This window comes from Schistocerca americana, chromosome 1 (assembly GCF_021461395.2).
Source record: "Schistocerca americana isolate TAMUIC-IGC-003095 chromosome 1, iqSchAmer2.1, whole genome shotgun sequence".
NCBI lineage: Eukaryota > Metazoa > Arthropoda > Insecta > Orthoptera > Acrididae > Schistocerca > Schistocerca americana.
Window position 1 is genome coordinate 901,233,572 of NC_060119.1, and position 25,847 is coordinate 901,259,418.

Consider the following 25,847-nt stretch of genomic DNA (forward strand, 5'->3'; position numbering starts at 1 on the left):
AAGAAAGATGAAAGCAGTGCGGACTAGCAGATATGAAGTTGCCGACAAACTTAATATGAAAACTGGGTACCAGGCCATATACGAAGTTAAGGAATTCTACTACCTAGACAGCAAAATAACTCATGATGGACGGAGCAAGCAGGACATAAAGGGCAGATTACCACTGATTCAGAGGGCATTCTTGGCCAAGAGACATCAATTGGTGTCAAATATAAACTTCAATTTGAGAAAAAAATTTCTGAGAATCTACATTTGGTGCGCAGCATTATATTGTAGTGAAACTTGGGCTATGGGAAAACCGGAACAGAAGAGAATCGAAACGGTTGAGATGTGGTGCTAGACACAAATGTTGAAAATTAGGTGAACTGATAAGGCAAGGAATGAGGAGGTTCTCCGCAGCATCGGTGGGGAAAGGAATGCATGAAAAACACTGACAACAAGAAGGAACAGGGTGACAGAAATTGGTTAAGACATCAAATAATAATTCCCATTGTACTATACGGAGCAGTGGAGGGCAGAAACTGAAGGGGAAGACGTAGAATCGAATATATCTTAAGACATCAAGGAATAATTCCCATTGTACTAGACGGAGAAGTAGAGGGCAGAAACTGAAGGGGAAGACGTAGAATCGAATATATCTTAAGACATGAAGGAGTAATTCCCATTGTACTATACGGAGCAGTGGAGGGCAGAAACTGAAGGGGAAGACGTAGAATCGAATATATCTAACAAATGATGACACTCGGTTCAAGTCCTACGCTGAAACAACGAAGTCGGCACAGAAGATAAATTCGTGGAAGGTCTCATGAAAGAAGTAAGAAGACTCAAGTCCCAATAAAAGAAAAGAGCTTGCCAACAGGACCTCCAGGAGAGATTATGAGCAACTTTGGAAAGACAAAGGATGTTGTTGGTGACTTGGAGGTGGCCTTGAAGCGTTCGTGGTATCTCAGTCAAAGAAACACACTCTGTGCAAGGGTCGAGATCAAATTCCGGTCCGACACAATGTTTTGCTCTTTAAAAAGTATTGCCATTCACGGATATTTCATAAACCGTTAGACTGAAATACACTGTTATGGAACATTCACCAACCTCAAAATTTATACCCCAAATGTTTAGTAATATAACAAACAAGTTTTTAACAATATCTACGGGGATGATTTCATCACATCCAAGATTCTTTGCTCCTGACAACATTTCCAGATTCAGAAGTGTGCGTAAATACACATTCAACAACATGCTCGGTGAACTGACAGCTTCTGAGTTCCAATAAAGCCGTGCACATTCCGGATTAAATTAAATATATTGAATCCTGGTGTCCAGTTCGTATTTGTAAAGTTAACGTATTTCTGATGGAACTTCACATATTAATCCACACAGATACTGCATTTGAAAAACTTCTTGCACCTGATGGCAACGAATTAGCAACAATCGAAATAATGACGATTTTAGTGTTAGGCGAGGCTGGTACATCATGACTTTCAACATATGCTTTAAGCAGACACCACACAATTTTCGTTTAGATTATGTCGTCCAACACTTACGGATTCACAAATGGAACGAAGTCCTTGCATTCCTAATGCGTACGAATGCTTGTAAATTAACAGTTTGCAGTTTTATTCTTGAAAGTGAAACAAAAATCATCTACCTATATTCCACATTATGTTTATAGGTGATAAAAATATGCAATGTCCGCTATAAGGAGATTTCAGGTATTTTACAAATACAAATAAAAGAAGATTGATATTCTGTGACTGAACCCGTCTCTTGTGTTTCCTACAAATCGTTGCATAATTTTTCCGCACTAGTGGGCTTCTAGAAAGAATTGGTTTTAAACATTCCCGCTAGAATAAATGCCGGCTCAAACTTATAATCTAAAGTCGTCGATTGCCTGATAATACCGTGACTCTACTGGTCGATGGATCAGAGTCAAATAACTCTTTAGAGCCATAAGAAACCTACTCTTACCTCTTCAGCGGTTTAGGTATTCTGGAAGAACGTCTCATTTTATCCCACGTTTCCTTAGTGTTTGCAATATTCTGGACATGCATGAAAGTCGACGGATGTACGGATGAAATCATCTTTGCTCTTGCGGTGCATATGTTCATTTCATCTGCAATTTCTCCCGAGATGCATCTTCACAATTGTTCGCGTTGTAGGAATGTCTTCATCCCTAAATGCGTCATGCTACAGTTACCCCCCCCCCCCCCCCCCCCTCAAAACTTTATCTGTCGGTGGCAACGAGCTGGCATTGGGTAAGCCGTAACATTCGCGTTTACTTTGGAATCGCGAAATTAAATTCCGCCGGCTTTAATTAATGCATGCCGACGAACCCTCTCCATGTTCGCCTCCCCCCTTTGTCTGTCAGTCTCTACCTCCTCCCTTTCTCTGTCCATCTTCTTTTCTTCCCTTTCCGTCCATTTCCTCCTTCCTCTACCTCCTCCCTTTCTCTGTCCATCTCCTTTTCTTCCCTTTCCGTCCTTTTTCCTCCTTCCGCTCTCTCTATCCATCTCCTCCTCTTCCCATTTTGTCCAATTCTCCTCCCCCTGTCTCTGTGTCCGTTTCCTTCTTCCCCTTTTCTGTCTGTCCATCTCGTCCTACCCCTTTCGCTCTCCACTTTATAACCCATACCCCAATAGAAGGTTGCTCGTTCTTAACCCCACATTTCTTTCCAGATGGTATGTGGTATGTGCACCAAGTTTCGTTGAAATCGATCTAGTGTTTTAAGATCAGTTTGTTATCTGTGGTTATGCCCGTGTACGCACATTTCATACATATTTCACTCGTATTTAGTATGCTTCATATGTCTTTGTACATATTGTTCACCTGTATCTGTAGCGAATTCCGCGCTGCAGTTTTCTTGCGGCTCAGTGGTATGACGTCATATCTTCTGAACTATGTGTCGTATGATGATATAATTTTGTAGGTACATTCATCGGCACATTTGGATTCTCCCTGTGAAGTAGTAAAGAAGTATTAAATTTAAACGTCAAGCAAGATGCGGCAGTTTTTCACGCACCTCAGTGTTTATGACGCCTTCTTTATTGAACTATGTGTCCTACATTAATATAATTTTACAGGTACATTCAGTAGTATATGTGAATACTGTCTGAAAAATGTAGCGTGAAAATAGTCAATAGCAAAGAAGAAATAAATTAAAACGTCTTGCCTGATACGGCAGTTTTACTGCATGAACAACGAAAATGAAGAAAGCGATAAACTTTTTTTCCGTTTCCTCATTTTGAGGGGGTTTCCAGCAAGAAAGTTTCGTAAACGTATGAAATTATGTGTAAAGCTTCTCAAACACTGGAAGAATAAAATCTGGGTACACTTCTTTTTCAGCTCCACCCCGAAATCTTTGATAGGTATGTTGTTTTTATCTCGACAGAGATTTTTTTCAGACAGTAACTGATATATGTATAAAGTTGGGGTGAAGTCGGTTGACTGGTTTAGGAGGAAATATGGAACATACATACATACATAAATACATACAGTGTTTGTAATGTGTTTGAATGTGGATTTGCACGGTGAATGCACATAAATCGAACATTTGAAACGTAGAGCAGACCAGACATAGCAATGCATGTACATTGTCAAAGATAAAAATGCAGTTACGCATAAATTCTAATTTGCAACAGGTTTAAAACACGCGTTCGTTTTAAATCAAGTCCTTATGAAGCAGATTTCTGTTTCGCGACGTTATTACGTCTGCTAGAGGAGACGAAAGCGTTGACGTCTTAGCAGTGAGGTTACATGAAAGAGAACAGGGAAATTTCCATCGGAATACAGAGCGTAGTGCCATAATTAGCGCCAGCGCCAGAGGACCTGGAATGTCAGAGGTCGCGCTACTCGCGAGATTGCAACACCCCTCACCCCTTTCCGTTCCGCCCCCCCCCCCCCCCCCCCCGCCACTTCCAGCCACACCACGCGCTCCGCCACGCCCACTTCCTGTGCCAGGCTGCTTCAGTGCCACACAGAACCGATAGTTCAATCCCAGACACGCACCAATGCACGCGTGTATTAAGTCACAGGCGATTTGTAGCCCATCCCCGATGTTATTCACTCTGTGTATTGACCAAGCAGTGACGGAAACCTGGGAGAAATTTGGTAAGGGAGCTGAAGTTCAAGGAGAAGAAATTTAAAAAAAAAATCAAGTTTGCTGATGACATCGTAATTCTCTTAGAATCAGCAAAGGACTCAAAATACAGTTGAATATAATGAATAGCGTCTTGAAAAGAGATTATAAGACGAACATCAACAAAAGTACTCTGAGGCGATAAAAGTCATGGGATACCTCCTAATATCTTGTTGGACTTCCCTTTGCTCGGTGTCATCAGCACCTCGGCGTGGCATCGACTTAACATAACAATTCGGAAGTTCCCTGAGGAATATTGAGCCATGCTGCCTCGGTAGCCGCCCATTATCCCGGAAGTGTTGCCAGTGAAGGATTTGTACACGAACTGAACTCTCGATTATATCCTATAAATGTTCTATGGCAATCATATCTGGCGATATGGGTGGCTAAATCAGCCGCTCGGAAAGTCCAGACTGTTGAAAATAATCGCGAACAACTGTGGCCCGGTGGCATGGTGCATTACATCCAAAAAAATTCCAACATTGTTTGGGAACGTGAAACCCATGAATGCTTGCAAATGGTCTCCAAATACCCGAACACAAAAAATGGTTCAAATGGTTCTGAGCACTATGGGACTTAACATCTGAGGTCATCACTCCCCTAGAACTTAAAACTACTTAAACCCAACTAACCTAAGGACATCACACACATCTATGCCCGAGGCAGGATTCGAACCTGCGACCGTAGCGGTCGCGCGGTTCCAGACTGTAGCGCCTAGAACCGCTCGGCTACTCCGGCCGGCACCCGAACACAACCAAGCCCAGTCAACGATCGGTACAGTTGGAACAAAGGACCCAGTCCATTCCGTGGAAATACAGCCCAAACTATAATGGAGCAGCTTGCACAGTGCCTTATGGACTACTTGGGTCCATGGGTTCGTGGGGTCAGCTCTTACCAACTGCAATGCGCTCTCATTTGACCAGGCTACAGCTTTCCGGTCACCTATGGTCCAGTCGATACGGCCACGAGCTCAGGAGAAGCGCTGCGCGCGATGTCGTTCTGTTAGCAAAGGCACTTGTGCAGGTCGACTGCTACCACAGCCCATTAACGCCAAATTTAACCGTACTGTCATAACTTCGTCGTACGTCCCACATTGATTTCTGTGATTTGCTTGTCTGTAAGCACTGACAACTCTACACAAACGTCGTTGCTCTCGGTCGTTAAGTGTAGGCCGTCGACCACTGTGTTGTCCGTAGTGAGAAGTAATGCCTGAAATTTGGTATTATCGGCACACTCTTGACACTGTAGATCTCGGAATATTGAATTCCCTAACGATTTCCGAAATGGAATGTCCCATGCCTCTAACTCCAACTACGACTCTGTTCTCAAAGTCTGTTGATTCCCGTCTTGCGGCCATAATCCCATTGGAAATCTTTTCACGTGAATCACGTGAGTAAAAATGCCAGCTCCGCCAATGCATTACCGTTTTATACCGCCGTCTACATATGTGCATGTCGCTATCTCAGCGTAAAATAAATGTTATGGAATGTAGTTACATTAAATCATCCGATGCAGAAGGAGTTAGATTAAGGAATGAGACGCTAGAAGCAGTAAATGAGTTTTCTTACATGGCCAGTAAAATAACTGAACATGGTAGAGCTAAAAAGGATATAAAATACAGACTAGTAAGAGCAAGAAAAGAATTTCCGAAAAAGAAAGAATGTTAACATCTAACGCAAATTTAAGTGTTAGGGAATCTTTCCTGAAGGTATTTGTCTGAAATGTAGCCTTATACGGAAGTGAAACGTGGAATACAGACAGTTCAGACAAGAAAAGAATAGAAGCTTTTGAAATGTTGATGTGACGAATAATGCTGAAAATAACCACGGCAGATTCAATAACCAACGAGGAGGCAGTAAATCTAACTGAGGAAAAACGAAATGTACTGCACAGCTCGACTAAAAGAAGCGCTAATGTGATATGGCACATCCTGAGATAGAGGAGACAGAAATGCTAGAAAGAGACCAATGCATAAATACAGTAAGCAGTTTCAAATGGATATAGGTCGGAGCAGCTATTCAGAGATGAAGAGGCTTACACAGTATAGAGTTTCATAGAGAGCTGTGTCAAACCATTCTTCAGACTGAAGACCACAGAAATATCATCATTATGTCCTCAAGAGCATAAAGAACTTTTCAAAATATGGATTGTTTCATTTCAGAAAGCATCTCTACCTTCCCACTCAAAAACAGAAAGAAGAACTAAGAAAATCGGTGTTCACTGATGTATAAGAGACCTTCAGATGGGCCAGCCGACATGTTGTCAAGGTTGTTTTGACTATGCTGCAGAGGTTTCGCTGGGAAGCCCTTACACATCCTACACACAGTCCCAGTCTCCATATTTCCATGTTTTGGAGTCCTGAAGAAAGACATTCGTGGCTATCGACTAGTTTTGGACGAGGAAGCACGCATGGGTACACCATGGTTCCGTAATTAACCGTAAACATTTTTCCATGAAGGCAAAGACCGTCTTATCTCAAAGTAGGATAAATGCATTAACAGTTACAGTGATTACTTTTGACATAATAAACAGGTTACTTATATTTTTCCATCTGTCTCATTTTCATTTGACTACCCCTTATAACTTGTGAGCGTAGAGACTATGTTCGAAACGATAATTTTGTTTCAGGGGGAAAAATGATGGCAAACATGGAGATGGTCAGTACAACATGCAAATAAACATAGAAAGATAGAACTGTATTTTTAGTAATAGAAGATAGAAAATGGCTGTTGTAACAATGGTTATCTCAAGAAGGCTAGATACATATTATGAAAACATTTATGTGAGTGGCAAGATAAAGTTGAGGACTAGTAAACAAAATATAAGTAACTAAATTTTTCATTGCGCAAATAATTCGAAATGCAAGTTCAAACACTGATTTTAGGACGTCTAGAGTCATGCGACTTAATTGCTCCGAACAGCGTGTCACGTACGTCAACACTGTCTGCAAAAGAGGTCACATGTTGAAGTTCCACTACACAATGTAAATTGCAAGAACGTATACAAAAAGTTATAAAATTAGATAATTACTCGTAGTATTTTTTGTCATGCCGGCCGTTGTGGCCGAGCGGTTCTAGGCGCTTCCGTCTAGAACAACGCGACCGCTACGGTCGCAGGTTCGAATCCTGCCTCGGCCATGGTTGTGTGTGATGTCCTTAGGTTGGTTAGGTTTAAGTAGTTCTAAGTTCTAGGGGACTGATGACCTCAGATGTTAAGTCCCATAGTGCTCATAGCCATTTGAACATTTTTTTTTGTCATATTATTTACGTAAGTTCCTTGTAGGGAAATTTCACTTATTGAAATTCTATTATAAAATTGTTCTTATCTGTTAACTTCCTAAATTGTTGTCTTTGCTTCTGTCCAGCTACCTCAAATTCATCTTAAATGCCACATATATTTATGGCTCAATAATTCATGCGATTTCTTGTCACTGGTGTGAGCTAGTGTCTTATTCATTCTTCAGAGAACTGATCTTATTGTTAATGCACTTCTGTGTTCGTTATAGTCATTACTGGCTTTTTAAAGCAAAGCTACATGTGCTGGGCTACTTGGTACGTGACAGCAGTCCGCAGCTCGTGGTCGTGCGGTAGCGTTCTCGCTTCCCGCGCCCGGGTTCCCGGGTTCGATTCCCGGGGGGGTCAGGGATTTTCTCTGCCTCGTGATGACTGGGTGTTGTGTGCTGTCCTTAGGTTAGTTAGGTTTCAGTAGTTCTAAGTTCTAGGGGACTGATGATCTCAGATGTTAAGTCCCATAGTGCTCAGAGCCATTTGAACCATTTTTGAACATGACAGCGTTGAAAAGCACAAAATACACCATCAGCTCAAGATAATGGGAGACCTCTACGTAATGCGGAATTGATTATTAGACACCTACTGGTGGACATTAATATGGGTTGTGCCCACCGTTCGCCTTCATGACGGCTTGAACTTTGCTGGGAACGCGGTAAATTAGGTGTGTGATTGTCTCTGGAGGAATGGCAGCCCATTCCACGTGTCGTAGAGTTTGTTTAGGAATCAAGGTGCGGTGAACAGGGTTCATTCACATTTTTCTCTTCTTCAAAACGTTCTCGAGAATGTCTTGACGCTTGATTTACAGACGTTGCCCCATTGCGATTTGAGGCATATGGACTTTGACATAGCACGGTCACACGTCCATTACCTAACACTGCGTGCTTACAAGTGAATGGTCGAATGCACATCTGTTTCCAGAATGAATTTTCACTCTGCAATGGAGTGAGGTCTGATTTGAATTGTTTGGCAGATTAAAAGCGTGTGCTGGACCGGGACTCGAAGCCGAGACCTTTACCTTTCTCGTGCAAGTGCTCTACCAACAGAGCTACCCGAACATGACTCACGTCAAGTGCTGTGGCTAAGTTCTGTCTTCTCAATATTCTTTCTTCCAGGAGTCCTAGTCCTGCAAGCTAAGGAGAAGAACTTGTGAAGTTTGGAAGGTAGAAGATGAGGTACTGGCTGAAGTGAAGCTGTGAGTTGCGGTCGTGTGTCGTTCTCGAGTATCTCCGTTGACAGAGCACTTGCTCACGAAAGGCGAAGGTCCGAGGTGCAAGTCCCGGTCCGACACACTATTTTAAAACTTCCCGGAAGTTTTACACGTCTGTTGTTTACAGTTGTTGGTTCAAGCTGCCAACGTAATTACTAGATTGACGTCGCTTACATGTCAGAAAAAAATCTTCTATCTCTAGAACTGAACCAGGTACCTGGACTTTAAGTACCAGTGCGGCTCTGTAGTTAGATGATCACGAGCTGGCAACTTTTTATAAATATAAATATGTTGGTAGTAATTCAAGTACAGGATTCGACAGCATGCAACTGACAGACTGCAGCTTCCTTATCTGGGAGTTATCAGTTTTTACAATCACTAGACCTAATCTGAGTCATCTCTTGCAACACAGCTGCATCAGAGTTAGCTCTGGGCCCCTTCTTGACATAAAGCTGTTTCTGAAAACCATTAGGAAGTTTAATAGAACAAAAGAGTAAGTTAATTTCCACTCAGGTTAATGATGTTAGTGAATTTGGTCCTAGTTTAGTTGCCTAGCCCTGCATATTGAAAACAGTTTGACACCAAATGAGCCTAAGAAGTGGGAAAAAATACCTCTATTTTCTTCCTTGAAATGAAATTACGTAATTTGCATCTTACAAGGGGAGACCAGGACGTTGGGACCACAGACTTACTGTAAACTTTATACACCTTTAGTGGGCCATTAAAACGACATAATGTGCAAGTAATAAGGTGCACTACTCTAGCAATTCCGAGAAAATCATAAGGGAAGTTTTACGAGTCTGTTTAATAATTGATATATCTGTGCGTAACGTTAGAACTTCGTAAGACACACGTGTATAAGGCGACAGTTCGACTCCCGCTCAAACCTCCATTTTTGTAGTACAAGCAGCACAAATGTAAATTTTGTGATATTCAAACAATTTGCACTTACATATTCGTTCTTCCTACATTAGCAACGTCTCACCGCTGCACGCGTTAACCGCAAAATGAGGCCTGCCTCTGTGTCTGCTTCTCGAAGCGTCGAGGTGCAAAGTAGTTCCGGGTACCTTACCAGACGGCATGTATAAGGGATTTTTCTCGAATCACGACAGGCATGCATTTTCACGAAAACTCTGTGCGTTTTTTTCTTTTACTTGTAGACAGTTACAAATATGTTTGTTCTAATAATTAAATTTAATTAAAATTAGTAAGCAGTCAAATACCATGAAATTCACTAAAACAACATGTAAATACACGTAGATTCTTTAATTATATTATCTCTAAAATGTCATATAAATTAGATAATACGATCAGTGTTGAAATAAATATAGATTAAAAGTTAATTGCGAGCGGTAGTCGAACCGTTGCTTCGTGCTCGTCCGTGTTACAACAGTCGAACGCTAACCACTTTTTTTATCCCATTTTGTTCGTTATTGGTCGTTGTATTTGTTGCGGGCAGACGTCCCATGACGCTTCTTCAAGTTTATCGTTGATCCATTCATTCACTTTTTTATTACAGAGGGTAGCTAACACTCTGACCGAACACAACACGTTGAGTTACCGTGCCGGACCCCTTGACCACCATGAACTCTAACGTTTGCCACTTACGCACAGATACATCCGCTACGTAATAGACTCGTAAGACTTCTCTCGCGATTTTCTCGGAATTGACCGGGTAGTGCACCTTACTACTTGCACATTATGTTGTTTTAATGACCTACTAAAGGATTAGAAAGTCGGAAGTAAATCTGCGGACCCAGCGTCGTGGCCTCCCCTTGTTAGTGAGCGTACACAAGCACAATAAACAGAAATTTGTGTACCCCAGTGGGCATGTCACAAAAATTGTGAACACCCCCTTTACCCTTGATAATGTCCCCAATTCGGCGAGGAAGAGAGTCCACTACGTTCTTCATGAATCCGGTATTGGGGAGTAGACCTTGTAGAGATACTAAATTACAGAGGTGTTCATTGCTATGATCCGCCCAATGTACCTAAAAGTCCCAGACATTTTCTTTGGAATTAAGATCGGCTGATTTAGCGGGCCAGTCTAGAAGCGTTAGGTACAGTTCATAATCTGTCTCGTTCACCTTGTGTAATATGGAGAACATTATCGCCTTCACTCAGTGGCAAAATGTGGTGAATGTCTTCGACAGTATATCCAGCGAGGCAAGTGGCTGATTTCACCACACACTGCTTCCTATTTTACCGGCAATAGAGCAGATCCTGTCCTTCAATAAATTCACATAACGAGCCTGTACATCCAGGTTCGTGGCTAAAGATTCCTTCCCTGCGACGTAGAATTTCCTGCAGGACGTACCGCAGTCCGCCTCCGGCCAGTTCTCGATTTGATATTCTGAAGGGAATTGTTTCATATGGATGTTTGTGAACTAGACAGAAAAAAATGTTCATATGTGTGTGAAATCTTAGGTCATTAGTACCTAAGCTTACACACGACTTAACCTAAATTACCCTAAGGACAAACACACACACCCATGCCCGAGGGAGGACTCGAACCTCCGCCGGGATTAGTGGCACAGTCCATGAGTGCAGCGCCTTAGACCACTCGACTAATCCCGCGCGGCGAACTAGACAGATTGCTGAAGCATTGCACCTACTTCTTATTGACACTGAAGTTTATTTAGGAAGTTTTGCGTTTCGGTGCGATGACGCAAATAACCATAATATATTACGAGGTCTTGCTGAAAAGTAATACCTCCGAAATTTTATGTGAAAACTTCCAAAGCTTTTTAAACAAACAAATGTTACTATAATTATTCTTCTTTACTCTTCATGTCTGCATATTTATTTCTCAATATAGTCAGCCTGGCGACGAGCACATTTCTTCCAACTAGAGACCAGTTAGTTGATACCGTCAGTCACCGTCAAACTACGGCCAGAATAAAGTAATTGTGCGGTTATTTTATAATAACAGGGAGAATATAAAATGCAGCCTGGTTGTATTAGATTGGTGCACAAGTTCGTATCGTTTCTGTTTTCCATGTTGACATTCCTGACGATACGGGTAAACTTATCGATTGCCATTTTTTATTCTTAGTTCACTGTTGCTATTTGAGTTTACGTATTATCAATTTGTCATTTGGAGATACTGCTTGGAGCTGTGGACGCTAAAAAATGAATATTTTCGACATATTCTTTTGTTTGAGCTCAGTAGAGGGATGACAGCAATGGAGACAGCCAGACACATATCCGCAGTGTAGGGGGGTAATGTCATTGGACAGAGAATGGGAAGAAACTGTTTTTCTCGTTTTAAGGAAGATCGTTTTCACATAAGTGACTCTCCACGTTCAGGAAGACCTTCGGTTTTTGACGAAGATCGTTTAAACGCATTAATCCGCAATGACCCATGTTAGTGTACTTCAGAACTAGTAAATGTGATGAAATGTGATCTTTCCAACGTAATGCGTCATTTTCATGCAGTGGGGATGGTTCAAAAATCGGGTGTATGGGTGTCGCGTGCTCAAAGCCAAAATAACAAAAATCAACGGGCTGCCATTGTGACGAGAAACGGTGCCTTCATGCTAATATAAGGAAAGGAAAGGAGTGGCTGAGACTAAATAAAACAGCAGTTCTCTGTATAAAGACCTGCATGCCTCCACAAAAGATAATGTTATGCATCTGGTGAAACAGCCATGTTCGGAGCGTATTTTCATCCGGAAAGGAAGTTCCTTGAAGGTTGTTCGATAGAGAGACTATGAACGCGGAATGGTAGTTGGAGCAAGACACATGGGGCATCCCATTTCGAAAATAGGGAATTCAATATTCCGAGATCTACACCGTGAAGAGAGAGCGGAAAGTGTGAAAATCTGGGGGCGCAAGATCAAGTGAATAAGGTGGGTGCGGAGTGACTTCCCAACCCCACCTGTATAGTGTTTTTTGTCAATCTAGCAGAATGCGGGCGGCGTTACCTTGGACTAGCGTCACTTCACGCAGCCTTCCTGGTCGTTGATCTTGAACTGCGTCTGCAACACGTCTCAGTTGTTAACAATAAATGTCAGCTGTGATGGTTACACCTTGGGGAAGCAATTTGTAGTACACCCTACCATTGCTGTTCCACAATTTGTATAATAGCGTGCTACGAATTGCTTGCTCGAGGTGTAACCCTCATTGCTCACATTTATTGTCAACTGAGACGTGTTGCAGGAAGGATGCGTGAAGTGACGCTACTCCAAGTTAACGCCGCCCGCATTCTGCTAGACTGACAAAAATCTCTATGTAGGTGTTGCGTTGGGAAGTCAATCCCCACCCATCATATTCACTTGATCGTGCGCCCTCAGGTTTTCACTCTTTCCGCTCTCTATCGAACAACCTTCAAGGAACTTCCTTTCCGGATGAAAATACGAACATGGATCGACGAGTTCTTGGTCTAAAAACCAAGTGATTTTAAAAGTCGCGGAATCGAAAAGATACCCCAGTGTTGGCAAACTGTTGGAAATAGCGAAAGATAATACATTATCGATGACTAACACTTCTGTTACGTGTATCTATTGTGTTTATTAACCTTATGGAAAAACGCTATGAACTTATGAACCAACCCACCAGCAAGAGATACGTTTCCGAAAAAAGAGAAATTTATATGTACTATAAACTGAAGTGTTAGGAATTCACAGCTTAAGGTTTTTTCAATGGATTGTGGCCTTGAGCGGCAGTGAAACGTGGACCATAAGCAGTTCAGTCGAGAAGAGAACGGAAACCTTTGAAATGTGGTGCTACAGAAGACTGTTGAAAATTAGCTGGGCACATCGAATAAGTACTGAGGAGGTACTAGATAGGATAAGATCCTGAAGAATCAAGGACTCGATAATTTGGTAATGGAGGGAAGTGTGGGACATAAAAATTGTAGAGGGAGACAAAGGTTGATTACCGCAAACACGGTCAAATGGCTATAAATGAGACGAACAAAATTCATGGAATACCTTCTAACATTGCGTCGGACCTCCTTTTGGTCGGCGACGTAGTCTGGACTCAACAAATCGTTGGAAGTTCCCTGCAGAAATATTAAGCAATGGTGCATCTATAGCAATTCATAATTGCGAAAGTGTTGCCGGTGCAGGATTTTGTACGCAAACTGACCTCTCGATTAAGTCCCGTAAATGTGTCGCTGGCCGTTGTGGCCGAGCGGTTCTAGGCGCTTCAGTCCGGGACCGCGCTGCTGCTACGGTCGCAGGTTGGAATCCTGCCTCGGGCATGGATGTATGTGATGTCCTTAGCTTAGTTAGGTTTAAGCAGTTCTAAGTCGAGGGGGCTGACCGCCTAAGATATTAAGTCTCATAGTGCTTAGAGCCATTTGAACCTTTCGATTCGTATCGGGTGATCTGGGTGTTTGGGAACATGAAATCCATGAATGACTGCAAATTGCCTCCAAGTAGACAAACATAATCATTTACAGTCAATTATGGTTCAGTTGAAACGAAGGACTCAGTCCGTTCTGTGTAAACACAGTCCGCGCTATTATGGAGCCGCCACCAGCTTGCGCAGTGTCTTATTGACAACTTGAGTCCATGGATTCGTGGGCTCTGCACCACACTCGAATCCTACTATCAGCTCTTACCAACTGAAATACGGATTCATCTAACTAGGCCACGGTTATCCAGACTTCTAGCGTCCAACCGATATGGTCACGAGCCCAGGAGAGATGCTACAAGCGATGTCTTGCTATTAGCGATGGTACTCGGGTTGGTTGTCTGCTGCCATAGCCTCTTAACGTAAGATTTCGCCGCTCTGTCCTAACGGGTACGTTAGTCGTCGTCCCACATAGATTTCTGTGGTTATTTCACGCGGTGTTGCTTGTCTGTTAGCACTGGCATCTCTACGCAAACCCTGCTGCTCGTGGTCGTTAAGTGAAGGCCGTTGGCCACTGCGTTTATCAAATGGTTCAAATGGCTCTGAGCACTATGGGACTTTACATCTGAGGCCATCAGTCCCCTAGAACTTAGAACTACTTAAACCTAAAACTAACCTAAGGACATCACACACATCCATGCCCGACGGAAGATTCGAACCTGCGACCGCAGCGGTCGTCTGGTTCCAGACTGAAGCGCCTACAACCGCTCAACCACAGCGGCCGGCCTGCGTTGACCGTGGTGAGAGATAATGCTTGAAATCTGGTATTCTCGGCACACTCTTGACACCGTAGATCGCGGAATATTGAATTCCCTAACGATTTCCGAAATGGGATGCCCCATGCGTCTAGCTCCAACTACCATTCCGCGCTCAAAGTCTCTTAATTCGCGTCGTGCTGTCATAATCACGTCGTAAATCTTTTCCCATAAATCACCTGAGTACAAATGACAGCTCTGCTAATGCACTGTCCTTTTTGAACCCCGTGTACGCTATGCTACCGCCATCCCATGACTTCCGTCACCTTACTGTATGTTGCAGTAGTTATTCGGAGATGAGGCTTGCACAGGGCATAGTAGAGGGGAGAGCTACGTCAAATGAGTCATCAGACTGAGGACCACAACTCAACAAGAATGAACAAAGATTAAACACCTGGTACCAGAAAATAAAATCGGAAGAATTTCAAAGGTAGATATATCGCTATATTGCTGCATTTAATAGCTTCAAATTCGATGTTTTTCGGTATCTTTACACTCTGGTGCATCAGGAAACTATTTGATAATGCTACTGATGCATAATTTATCAAAACAGAGACGCAGCAAACGATCAAACGAGCTAAAAGAACGTCCTGTTGACAGCGAGGTCATTAGAGACGGAGCACAAGCTGGCATTCCGAAAGAATGGGGAAGGAAATATGCCGTGACTTTTACGAAGGAGTCATCCAGGCATTTGCTTGAAGCGATTTAAGACGAATCACGGAAAACTCAAATGCAGTATAGAACCTCAAACCGAAAAAGACATCAGAGCTGCGACACTTGTTGCAAACAAGCGAAATTCCCTTGACTTTATCTCTCGAGAGCTTTAAACCAAGTTCATTTCATTTATCGCATGTAAATTACTAACATACCTTTGAAACGCGTGTACAAACTACACGGTGCTTGTGAACAGTATCTTCTGTAGCAGCGATGTAATGACATTCAAAATTTGTAGGGCTCTTAGGTAAAAATCTTACGGCATACCGTAGTCAAATGACTTCTGGTATCAAGACATATGTCCAAGTAAATGGCAGAACCTAGCAAAATTTTTTAATGCAGCCAATTTTCAAAATAATTTAGTTCTAAATGAATCGTAATCAAACCTTGTTTGTTGCAACAGGTGATGCAGCTGCGGTGGATCGTGTTGTTGCTGGTGCTGCCGGCGGCGGCGCTGGCGCAGGCGCGCGGCGACAGCCTGCAGACGGCGCTGGACGCGGTGACGCGCCGCCAGAGGGACCTGGCGCTGCCCGCGCGGCCCTCCGGCTACTACGCGCTCAGCCAGTACCGCCATCAGGCGGCGCCCGCCGCCGACGACGACATTGCTTTCCTCGACACCGGCAGAGACTTCACAGGTGCGGCAGGCCACCAGTTCTCCTTACAAGGAACCGACGTAGATGTCTCACAAACGATTACTTTCCTACTAGACGTTAGTGTACAGATATCAAAACGAGAAAATAACCTCACTCTAAGAATGAACTACACAACAATAAACCTACTCCAGAATGAGATTTTCACTCTGCAGCGGAGTGTGCGCTGATATGAAACTTCCTGGCAGATTAAAACTGTGTGCCGGACCGAGACTCGAACTCGGGACCTTTGCCTATCGCGGGCAAATGCTCTACCAACTAAGCTACCCAAGCACGACTCGCGCGCCGTCCTCACAGCTTTACTTCTGCCAGTACATCGTCTCCTACCTTCCAAACTTAACTTTCTGGAAACATTCCCCAGGCTGTGGCTAAGCCATGTCTCCGCAATATCCTTTCTTTCAGGAGTGCTAGTTCTGCAAGGTTCGCAGGAGAGCTTCTGTAAAGTTTGGAAGGTAGGAGACGAGGTACTGGCAGAAGTAAAGCTGTGAGGACGGGGCGTGAGTCGTGCTTGGATAGCTCAGTTGGTAGCCGGCACGGTAGCTCAGCGTGTTCGGTCAGAGAGCCGGTTAGCCTCTGTAATAAAAAACCGAGTGGGAGGATCAACCACCGAACTTGAACAGGATGTCTTGCGACGTCCGCAACGACCAAACACAACGATCAATAACGAACAAAAATGAAAAAAAAGTTGGTAGAGCACTTGCCCGCGAATGGCTAAAGTCCCGAGTTCGAGTCTCGGTCGGGCACACAGTTTTAACCTGCTAGGAAGTTTCAATAAACCTACTGTTAGCAATGTCCTAAGAATTTTGTTTGAGGTTATCTGCCAAGTTCTCGGGTGAAAGCTACAGGTGTCCAAGCCTCTGTCAAGTGCACGACAGGGGGGGGGGGTACTCCCTCCTCCCCTGTCCTTTTGCTCTAGTTGTGGTTTCTTCCAATTCCATTCTCGTACGGAGCACGGAATTATTGCTTAAACGCCTCAGTTCACACTGTAATTATTAACCTAATCGTAGAGTGCGGACTTGTCGTGGACTGGCCACAAGGCCTGTCACTCGCCTCTTCCGTACATGACCCAACTTAGTGACATTAGGGAGAGTGCAATAATACTTTTTACTTCAGATTTGGTCTACTGACAAAATTACTTTTCTTTTGACATGCATCTCAGTTGATTAAATTGATGTTTGATTAAATTGTTGTTTCTTAGGTTGTCACAATTAATTTTTAATTATTCGTTATCAGACTAATTCTGTCCGACGGTTTGAGATCACCTTTGGCCGCTGTAAACAGAGGACTATGGGCTCGTGGGGGTGGACGAATTTTCCAGGTCCTAATCTGATAAATTCTACAATATCACAGGATGCTGAATACTGGCAGAGGCTGTTGGTTTCAAATTCAGGCGAAGGCTATTTACCGCGGAAGGACAAGAGAGTGTCCGCCGTTTTCGTGGAACTTGCCGCCACTTCAGCTGTCCCAGCTGCTGGGCAGTGGCCTCTGACCGCCGCAGAGGAGCTAAACAGTAACCTCAGCGCTGGTTAGGTTAGCTATACGGCCCTCTTCTCGCCGGCGGAAGCTTGCTATGTCGAGGGCTCCTCGGCTACGAAAGTCACGAGAGACGCCAAGATCACCACAGTTGCTATTAGTTGATCGATCTGAACGGAGGTGAGTATTACGATGGTCGTGAGTTCAGGACCAGCCGTCATCTTGACTTCGGTGAGCATGATTTGTGCAACGTTTGCTGCTACTCGCGAGGTTACAGATAGTTAAATTCACCTCCGAGTTCACATTCAGTTGCAAAAAAATGGCTCTGAGCACATGGGACTTAACTGCTGAGGTCATCAGTCCCCTAGAACGTAGAACTACTTAAACTTAACTAACCTAAGGACATCACACACATCCATGCCCGAGGCAGCATTCGAACCTGCGACCGTAGTGGTCGCGCAGTTCCAGACTGTAGCGCCTAGAACCGCTTGGCCACTCCGACCGGCATTCAGTTGCACTCGTAGCTATGTTGCCAGTCATTCAGTATGCAGTAGACCGGGAACTTTTTTTAAATCATACGGGAATAATTGTCTGAAGTGCCCAGTTTGGCTTCCGTTACCTTTCATACTACTGAAGAAAGTTGTCCGTGTTTCCTCACCACGCACATTCTTGTTGTTCAAGAGCTGGACCATTTTAATTTAATACCTTTCATACGACTGCATGATTTATATTTTGTATTCTCGTCCTGCAAAAAGAAGTAGCAGGTCATGGCTTTCGTAAGTTTACGGTTATACTCGTGTGTCAGGCTACCTCGGCATTTCATTACGTGATACTGGAGAAAGAAAACAGCAGCTCTTACCAGAACATACGCGTTTTTTCTTGTCAGCAACTTACATTTGTTGTCCTGTCTCTTATGATAATTAACCATCAACTGAATCCCTTCTAGAAGAGAATTAGTTCGGTGCGAGCCAGGTCGGGGCAGGAACTGAAAATGGCTCTGAGTACTATGGGACTTAACTTCTAAGGTCATCAGTCCCCTAGAACTTAGAACTACCTAAACCTAACTAACCTAAGGACAGTACACACGTCCATGACAGAGGCAGGATTCGAACCTGCAACCGTAGCGGTCGTGTGGTTCCAGACTGTAGCGCCTAGAACCGCTCGGCCACTCCGGCCGGCGCAGCAGCTGACAGTTGGGTGAATTACGAACCGCACTCTTTCAGGGAAACAGAGAAATCACCTGCATAAGATATTATTTTGTCATTTCTCTTCAAATTAACCTTCATTAATGTTCACGCCATCGTCTACAGCAGCGAACGACCGCTACAACCTCTTAGTAGCCCCTAAGGAATCGATATGTAACGGTTTTTAGCGTATTTCTACATTCCTCACTTACGTTGTTTCTTGAAACTTTTTAACAAGAGGACCACACGGCAAAAGGATTTTTGTATTTTTTCATATTTAACCCACGTGAAGTTTAGAACTCAAATCCCAGTCTCCCAATGGAGCTCGATGCAACTCTCAAAAATTTTCCGAGGTCCTTTAATACCGTAAGCAAGATAAATTTTTCCACAGGTAGCACGGCACTGTGGCAGAATATTCGCCTGTAGTGTGGGGGGCTGGGTTCAGATGCCGGCCGATGCAAATTTCTAAATGCTTTTCGAACATTTTCGTCATCCGTAAAATACATAAAGATGGCAAAAATACTTAGGCGCTCGAGACTTGTTGTGGCTGGACCGCTGGTTCCTGTCTTGTTTTCGTCAATATTTTTTTTCGTTTCTTTCCATTCAATTCGAAGACCTACATGATTTCCGTATAAAATTCATCGAAAAATGTGGTAATTAAGAGGTATATTCATTTTTATGAGAAATGCACCTCTTCTTATTTGTAATCGCTTATCGCACACAAAAATCCACATCCCATTGCAAATATAAAGTCTTAGTTACCGATCTTATATAAAAGATTTTTGATAAAGATTGCTTATATTAAAAAAGAAATGACACAATCTTTGTGTGTTTCAAGTTTCACGGACGTGCTCGTAGAACAGGCACCTTTGTATAAATATTTATCACGACCAGGGATCGAACCTGGGTCACCTACAAGACAGCTGTGGATGCTACCAGAGCCAAGTGGCCGGTCAAAACAAGTCTCGCTTTGGGTATTAAAGATGGTGGGAAAACTTTGAGAGCTGTATCGAACTCCTTTGGGTGACTGATGTTTGAGTTCTGCAATTCAGGTACCATAAATAAGAAAAAACACAAAAATCCAATTTCCGTATGGTCTCCTTGTGAGTAGGCTCTCACAGGATAGCTTGCGTCTGTGTTCACGTGTTTGCCAAATCAGTTTTCTCAACACCTCTGTGAAGCTCCTCCATCGGTCAACATTTGTGCTGCCCATCTATATACATGTTCAGTACCCCTATTAGTTTTATTTAGTAAAGGTGCACATAGTAGACCAATGTTCTAAGAAGGGTCGCAAGAGCGTATTGTAAGAACTCTTCTTTATAACCGGCTGCTGTGGTCGAGCGGTTCTAGGCGCTTCGGTCTGGAACCGCGCTGCTGCTACGGACGCATGTTCGAATCCTGCCTCGGGCATGGATGTGTGTGATGTCCTTAGGTTAGTTAGTTTTAAGTAGTTCTAAGTCTAGGGGACTGATGACCTCAGATGTTAAGTCCCATAGTGCTTGGAGCCATTGTTGCATCTTCTTTATAGACTGATTGCATTTTCCTGTATGCTACCACTGAACTGAAACCTGGTACCTGCTTTACGCACGACTCAGTGCATATTTCATATCCCGACGAATTAGTACACCAAGATATTAAAATAAGCTGAATAATTCCAGCTTGTGTCTCTTTCAGTTTTTGTTTCGTGCAGTGACAAATTTTTACACTTCCAAACGTATGAAGGCAGTTGCAAACTTCCCACCACTTTGAAATCTTATCAGCATCTGAGTGGATATTTGCGCGGCTTTTTTGAGACAATGCTTCATTAGAAGAAGTTGATGTCATGGCTATCCTGTGGGAAGGATCTGTTGGATGGAATGAATAGTCTGATGAGCACACACTATGGATTGAGAGAAAACCTAACACAAAAGAAATAAGGAGGAGCAGAAGTGGAATTAACGATAAACTTAACATCGAAATTGGTCACCACGAAGCAGACAAAGGTAATAATTCTGTGACGAGGGATGAAAAATAATACGAGGGTTGACTGAAAAGTAATGCCTCCACCTTCGTAACTCTTCAACAGCACTGGTATGTGGCAGGTACTGGCTTGTTCCGTAGCCTCTTCTCTACAGCTCCAATTGGCGGAAGCCTTAGCATTGAACGGTTGTGTTGTTACAGTGCAAAGTATGGAACCCTGCGCAGACGGTCAGTCGATGCTATGTAACCAAAGTGCAGTCGTAGAATTCTTGACAGCAGAATGTGTCACCCCAAAGGAGATTCATTAGAGAATGAAACCAGTTTGTGGTGATTGTGTTGATGTGAGTACTGTGAGTCGTTGGGCGAGTAAGTTTAAAGATGTTGAGGTGAGAACATCTGACCTGCGAGACAAACAAAGACTTGGACGTCCTGTGACAGCAACCACCGAGTTTCACAAGCAAAATATTGACAGGTTGATTCAGGACGAGCTTCGTATCACTCAGAGAGAAATTGCAATCCCAATCGGCGTTTCACAAGAACGTGTGGGTCACATCATTGCTTTGCTTGGCTATCGGAAGATCTGTGCACGATGAGTACCCCGGATGCTGACTCCTGAAATGAAAGCGCATAAACTTGAAATTTGCCAGGAACTCCTCTCGCGTTACGAGAATAAAGGTGATGCCTTTCTCCATGAAATTGTGACAGTATATGTTTCTGATGAAGACGGTGAGAGAACTGTGAGACTGTGGTTGCGAAAACAGAGTGTCGACTTCTTCCGTGACGGCTTCAGAAAACTTGTTCATCGTTGGCAGAAATGTATCCAATTGGCTAGTGATTATGTGGCAAAGTGAATATTGGTAATTAAAGATCACATTCTGAGAATTATTTCTGCGTTTGACTTATTAAAATATTCCCATCCGAACACAATTAACGAAGGTGGAGGCATTACTTTTCATTCAACCTTCGTTCTTGACGGACGAAGCAAAGAGGACGTAAAAGCAGACTAGCAGAGACAAAGAGGACATACTCGGCCAGGAGGTTCACTTGCATCAAACACAGACCTTCATTTGAAGAAGAAATTGTTGAAAATGTACGTTTGTAGCACAACACAGTATGTTAGTGACTCATTGGCCACGGGAAAACCGGAAAAACAGAAAATCGAAGCTTTTGAGATGTGATACTATATAAGGTTGTTGAAAATTAGTTGGACTGGTAAGGTAAGGTATGAGGAGATTTTCCGTAGACTCGCCGTAGAAAGGTTTTATGAAAAACACTGACAAGAAAAATAAACAGGATAATAGGACACGGTTTAAAACATCAGGGAATCGATTCCATGCTACTGAAGTTAGCTGTTGAGGGCAAAACGTGTAGGATGTAGGGAGCAGATGTTAATAGAGATTAAGGGGATGGTACAGGAGAGGATCTGCGAAGAATCTGAGGTGACTGCTAATATTGTCTCCATGTACACATGAACAGCAAGTGTTTCGACGCACTTTCCTGGGGCACACCCGCAGTTCCTTCTATAATAATAAATGATAATAACTACTGCTAATAATAACTACCATAGTTACCTAGAAAATATTGAATAGCTGTCTAACAAAAAGCAGATTTTACACCCAAAGGAAACATAAAAAAGATAGAAACGAACTTCTTTGGACCATACTCCTTGGGTCAGAGACGTCCGTAGTATATTTGGGCTCTACATAAACAGTTTTCCAACTTTCTCACATTCTTCATTAGCGTAATTCGCCAACTACATGGATATGACTATCAATAGTTCGATTCGCGCAGCTACAAGTTGTTTGTAGAAGAAAATCGATGAAATAAAGATGTGGGTCAGACTAAAACCAATTAACCCTAAGTCAGACAAAACGAATGTAGTATTTTTAACTCTGAAACTTCCAATCTTCGATTCACCTCTCACTGCGTGGGGCATCCGAAAGACAGGATGGACGAAATTTAGCATATATAAAAGATACTCATGTCTCGTTTCTGTATCAGATTAAATTATATTAGATTTACTTTCATTTCAATTGATCCGTAGTGAGGAGGTCCTCCAGGTGTAGAACATGTCAGATAAAACAATAATACATGACAAATATTTACAACTGAAACAAATAAGCTACCGACAGATCAAGTTGTATCGGACATATACATTTTTTATCACCTTTGGTTGTCGATAAATGTTCAGTGTGTTGTACAGCCTACAAATAATTATAAAAATAGTCATAATAATAATAATGATAGGAGACATCAGATACTATAAAACAAATGCCTGAGATGGATTGTGGAAGTATCCAAGTGGACAACTACCGGAATCAGTCACGAAGTGATCACCAACGTGGTAAAGGACAATACAAAAGGTTATGTTCAGAAATCGTATAAAGAGCTAGAAGTATTTCGTCTAACCACTATCACATTGAAACACGTGGATAATTTACTATGCAGTTTCTCGGACAATAATAGAAGCACCAGAACAACACAAATCTGCAACAAAGGTGCACAGCTCCATGGGGGTAACCCCTTAAGTTATGTTTTCGCTGGGTACCACACAAACACGAGAAAGAATGATTTACTGAGAACAGCACAAGACTCAATTTCGAGTTTATTTAATATCGTTATGCACAAAATAGATTACACATTCCGGAATGCTTGTATCACTCTCTTTCTTGTATGTATAGGAGAAAATTAAGAAAATACAGGTTAGATAACTTATGTGAGGTGGATTGTTATTACCTTCCCAACCATTACATGAAACTACAAGCATTTCATGTTGTCTACATTCTATCTACAAACATGATGACAGTCAAAGAGTTTAGTCATTCCTCTTACGAGCACACAATAATATTTTACACAAGGTCTGAATCATGTGATCCATGTTTAAGTCCAGGTTTATATGTAAATAACTTTGTAGGTAAACGAGTGCACCGGCTACTGATTAATAAAGAACAGAGATTTACTTTCTAAGGAGTTCACGTCGTTCCTAAAATGCATGAAATTAAAGATTTATAGTTAACGAGAACATCTCATTCAGCCAACATAGTTTATTGAGATTCTGCTAATGATAGCATGATATGGTTTTAAATGCATTTCAGACAGTAATAATTGTAACTAAAAAAGATCTTCCTATAGTTTTCATGCTTAATAGATTTGATTGGAATTAAGTTTTTTGTTATTGGTTCATAAAAGTCTTAAAGCCAAAGTTTTTTGTTAATGGATCCTTGCGCAGGATTAGCCGAGCGGTCTGGGGCGCTGCAGTCATGGACTGTGCGGCTAGTCCCGGCGGAGGTTCGAGTCCTCCCTCGGGCATGGGTGTGTGTGTTTGTCCTTAGGATAATTTGGGTTAAGTAGTGTGTAAGCTTAGGGACTGATGACCTTAGCAGTTAAGTCCCATAAGATTTCACACACATTTGAACATTTTTAATGGATCCTTAATGACGGAAGCAATGAGTGAAATTGTGTTTTTATTAACTTGCGAACAGTCTCGCTCTATACCTAAAAATTGGTACAATGAATCTTTCTGTTCATAAAAGTATCCAATACCAAGATGTTATTTTTATACAGAATTCACTTTTCATCGCATTTTCCTAATCATCTTCTTCAGTCCTTGAGTCGGCTTTATTATCTTAAACCTACGCAGTTATGGTTATACTCACCAATACCGTTTCAGTTGCCATCAGACCCCGATTTATTTTGTGTGTGTGTGTGTGTGTGTGTGTGTGTGTGTGCGTGTGTGTGTGTGTGTGTGGTCTTTGGAACACACTCAAGCGTGTTACCCAACAATTTCCACTTCACACTGTTGTACAACACAATTCTCATAAATTTACTTGTAGTGTGTTCATCACAAACAAACTAATTGTAAATGCTGAAAAAGTGTACATAATAACCTCAACTGATCTACCCCAATCCCATCGAAATTGTAGTCAAACAAAGTTAAGAGAAAAAACTATAGAAAATGTTTGTGTTGTGCGTTCAGCGGGACTTGAAATGGGGCACACATATAACCAAGTTGCTGAGGAAACTCTTAACGGTGTGCTATGGTCTGAGGACATTAAAAGGTACAACAAGTAAACAAACAGCGGCTCAAGGATTTTATGAACAGCTCCATCCACTGCTTCGCTTTGGAATCATTTCATGTGGAAGCACTGCTCAGGTCATGAACTTATTTGGAATGAAAAAGGAACACTAAGGATAATTTGTGGCTTTAGTAATATGGAGTCGTGTAAACCTCATTTTTCTGAAGTTGGTGCTATAAATATCTATGTCTGTTTATTCTTGAAACAATCTTACTATGGACTATTTCCTGGAAACTGGTACACTGATGTAGAACAAAGATATTATGATGCCACAATAACACTCAGATATCAACCAACAGTTTCCCAGACCATCAGCCTATCAGAAAAGTGTAGTCCACTGTGGTGGAATAAACATTTCTCCATAGCAAATATTTAAAAGCAGATCAAAGACATTCCCAATAAAGTACTACAAAAGAATTTCTGTGTAAGCAAGAACAATATTTTTCCTTCAGATGTATATCAGACAATGAAAGTAAGAATGTTAACATATTTCCCTTTTTTGTTTGTCGTGTATATTATGTCATGTTATTTTGACGTGTCCAGTAATACTTGTACAACCTGTACTTTATGGTAAAACAGGACTATTAAATGTACAATACAGTATTGTCCAAACACGTCATGGTTCGCAATTGGGAAGTATTCCTTGCCGTGAAATAGTTCAGTATCGACTGAGATACTGCCTGGGGACTAGCTTCGTATCTGCCACCAGCATAGCTTATGAACTCACGTGGACTCAGTTTAACGGGAACAGTTATGGAGGAATCTTGAAGCCGAAAGCCACAGACAAGTAAAGTGTTAAAGGAAGGGCGTTGTTTGGGTGACGTACATATCTTTTCAGGTTTTTTCTGGAATATGTAAGAGTCTAATATAAATTAACACTTCTTGTGCTTAAAAATTGTCTTAGTATATACAGTATTATGTCTGAAGGTGCATTGAAAGCTTCAGAACTGAATAATATTGAGGGTTTCCTTAGCAAAACTTCAGCTTTGATTTGGAAAGAAAAGTCCAGATTGAACAGACTTAGAGACTCACACCGCACTTTCATG

The 25,847-nt window shown here is 42.3% G+C and overlaps 1 protein-coding gene across 1 annotated transcript in view; it reads left to right on the top strand.

Moving 5' to 3' along the window:
• Positions 1 to 25,847, top strand: part of LOC124614905 — a 249,727-nt gene that overhangs the window by 143,575 nt on the left and 80,305 nt on the right. Inside the window, exon 2 of the mRNA XM_047142983.1 lies at positions 15,863 to 16,094. Within this exon, the coding sequence (XP_046998939.1) occupies positions 15,866 to 16,094 (229 nt within the window). The 5' untranslated portion in view covers positions 15,863 to 15,865. The remainder of the gene's footprint in view (positions 1 to 15,862; positions 16,095 to 25,847) is intronic.